We start from the raw sequence: 2531 nt of genomic DNA, 5'->3' as shown, positions 1-2531 counted from the left end.
CAGTTATTTTAAATAGTAAAAGTATTTCACAATATTACTGCTTTTTCTGTATTTCTGATCAAATAAATGCAGGCTAAATTAAAATGTTACATTTTATATATATATTATATATGTATATTTATATATTATATTATAGTTATTATAGTTAAAAACCATAAGAAAAACATTTCCGTTACTTGAAATAAAATACAATAAATATAATAAAATAACTTTAACATGAAAATGTAAAATATAATAAAAAAAATTAAAAAAAAGAATACTAAAACAATGCTGTCATACCGGCTTAGGACCATTTTTCAGGTCAAATAAAAATTTTACTGAAGAATTAGTGTTAAAATTGATGTGCCTTAACAAAAAAACTTTCTGCTTTTAAAGCCTCCAGTTTTAATCTTCCTCCATTGTAATGGCATTACTGCATTTTACATTTTTTTTTACAAAGTGAGGGACAAATTATTTAGTAGTTGACAGATGTGATAGATGCTAAAAACCCGAGAATATGCCCTCAAACCCTCCCTACCTGCAGGATCCGGGCTCTTATATTCATCGCTTTGAGCTGATTCTGTCTCCACAGGCTCTTCTGACCTGCACAAACACACAAACCGCATTTAAACACACTCGCAGCATACAGATCAATCTGACATAGACAGACAGATGGAAAGTCACTGACTCGTGTGTTTTGTGTTTTTTGGCCGCTGGTTCATCAGGCTGCTCTGAAGACTCCTGACATCCCGGATCGACTGCAGCGGATGCTTCATCTGCTGTTCACAGCAAAACACAAATCACAGACTTTCAAAAACAATCATTCTAGTCTTAAAGGATAGATTATAATAGCTTGAAATATTGTATTGTGTTTTTTTGGGAATCAATCTATTAATTAATCTGTATGACTCTGTATGCATATTCAAATTTGATGTTATGCATTCAATTGTGCAATGCATTTTCATGCACTTAATGCACAATTCATTCAATTTCAGTTTGTTAAAACATCAAATCATATGACTTGATAGATTTATAGTGTTTTTTGCAAATTAACCAATGTGATGCCTGCACACTTTGCATTTTATTCATTTATGCAATGCATTTTCATGCATAACGACTTAAATTTGAAAGTTTGTTTCTGTCATGATTTAATGATACATTTGTGGTGTGTTTTGGGAATCAGCTTATAAATTAATCCATATGACTCATGCATATTAAAAATGGGTGTTCTGTATTCATTAATGCAATGCATTTTCATGCACTTAATGCAAAACGACTTGTATTGTTCCATGCATAAAACCAAAAATCTAATGACTTAATGACACATCTATGTTGCTTTTTGGAAATCAGTCTATTAATTAATTAATATGACTCATGCACAGTCAAGATTGCTCAAATTTGATGTTATGCATTCATTTATGCATTGCATTTTCATGCCCTTAATGCATAAGAACTTAAATCATATGACTTGATAGATTTATAGTGTTTTTTGGGGGAATCAACTTATTGATTAATCCATATGACTCATGCATATTAAAAACTGGTGTTCTGCATTCATTTATTCAATGCATATTCATGCACTTCACATCAAAACACAAATCAGACTTTCAAAAACAATCATTCTAGTCTTAAAGGATAGATTATAATAGCTTGAAATATTGTATTGCGTCTCTTCAATTACTGTTCTGTTAAATAGTGTTGAAATGTTACATTTGCACTTTGAGCTTATCCACATTTTTAAATTCATTTTGTATTTTATATTGCATATTTTGTGCACTCTTATTGTTTTCGGGTGTATGTGGATTGTATGATTATGTATGCATTACACAGCCTTGCATCTTGAGAAAAGATTCTGCTGATTTGCAACAAAGGCCTAATATTATCTAATGCCGAGCTCAAAAACAGCAATAAATATTTTCCATCACATACACTTTTTTCGTAAAATAAGAATTAAGATTATATTTTTATATGCATCAGCTCTAATGCATTTATCCAAATAACAAACGTTTCGATTTTAATGACAAAAAGAAGTTTTCAAAATGTATCATTTAACTTGCAAGCTGCAGAAGAGTGGAAATGTGTTCAAATACCATTGAATGTCAAATAACTTTACATAAATAGAAGAGTATAAATAATCTTTTTCACAAAGTCGGTGATTTTCTGTGGCTGTTTGGATGCAATAGAAGCAGAAAACACCTGGGTCACGTTTGCATTTTCTTCTGTCACTGGACACAAGTCTAACCTTGACATAATGTCATACGTGTTAGGGGTCGACCGATGTGTGTTTCAGGGCCGATACTGATACCGATTATTCCAGACCGATAACCGATATTTTGAACATTCAAAAGTTTGGGTTCAGTAAGACTTGTAATGTTTTTTAAAGAAGTCTCTTCTGCTCATCAAGGCTGCATTTATTTGATCAAAAATACAGAAAAATACAGTAATCTTGCAAAATGTTATTACAATATAAAATAATGGTTTCTATTTGAATATCCTTTCAAATATAATTTATTTCTGTGATGCAAAGCTGAATTTCCATCATCATTACTCCA

General features: G+C 30.9%; 1 protein-coding gene across 2 annotated transcripts in view; it reads right to left on the bottom strand.

Annotated features, from left to right (window-relative positions):
- The window catches only part of LOC107740230 (RNA-binding protein 20-like), a 19295-nt gene that overhangs the window by 11994 nt on the left and 4770 nt on the right, over positions 1-2531 (bottom strand). The window contains exons 3-4 of one of the 2 annotated variants that reach the window (XM_016552578.1): positions 668-737; positions 518-582 (exon numbers count right to left, since the gene is read on the bottom strand). In XM_016552578.1, the coding sequence (XP_016408064.1) occupies positions 518-582; positions 668-737 (135 nt within the window). Of the gene's footprint in view, positions 1-517; positions 583-667; positions 759-2531 lie in introns of both variants that reach the window. The other variant, XM_016552577.1, reaches the window with a different exon arrangement.

The sequence above is a fragment of the Sinocyclocheilus rhinocerous genome, unplaced genomic scaffold (assembly GCF_001515625.1).
Source record: "Sinocyclocheilus rhinocerous isolate Xijiao unplaced genomic scaffold, SAMN03320098_v1.1 scaffold3422, whole genome shotgun sequence".
Taxonomy (NCBI): Eukaryota; Metazoa; Chordata; class Actinopteri; order Cypriniformes; family Cyprinidae; genus Sinocyclocheilus; species Sinocyclocheilus rhinocerous.
This window is presented reverse-complemented; position numbering and strand designations above follow the sequence as displayed.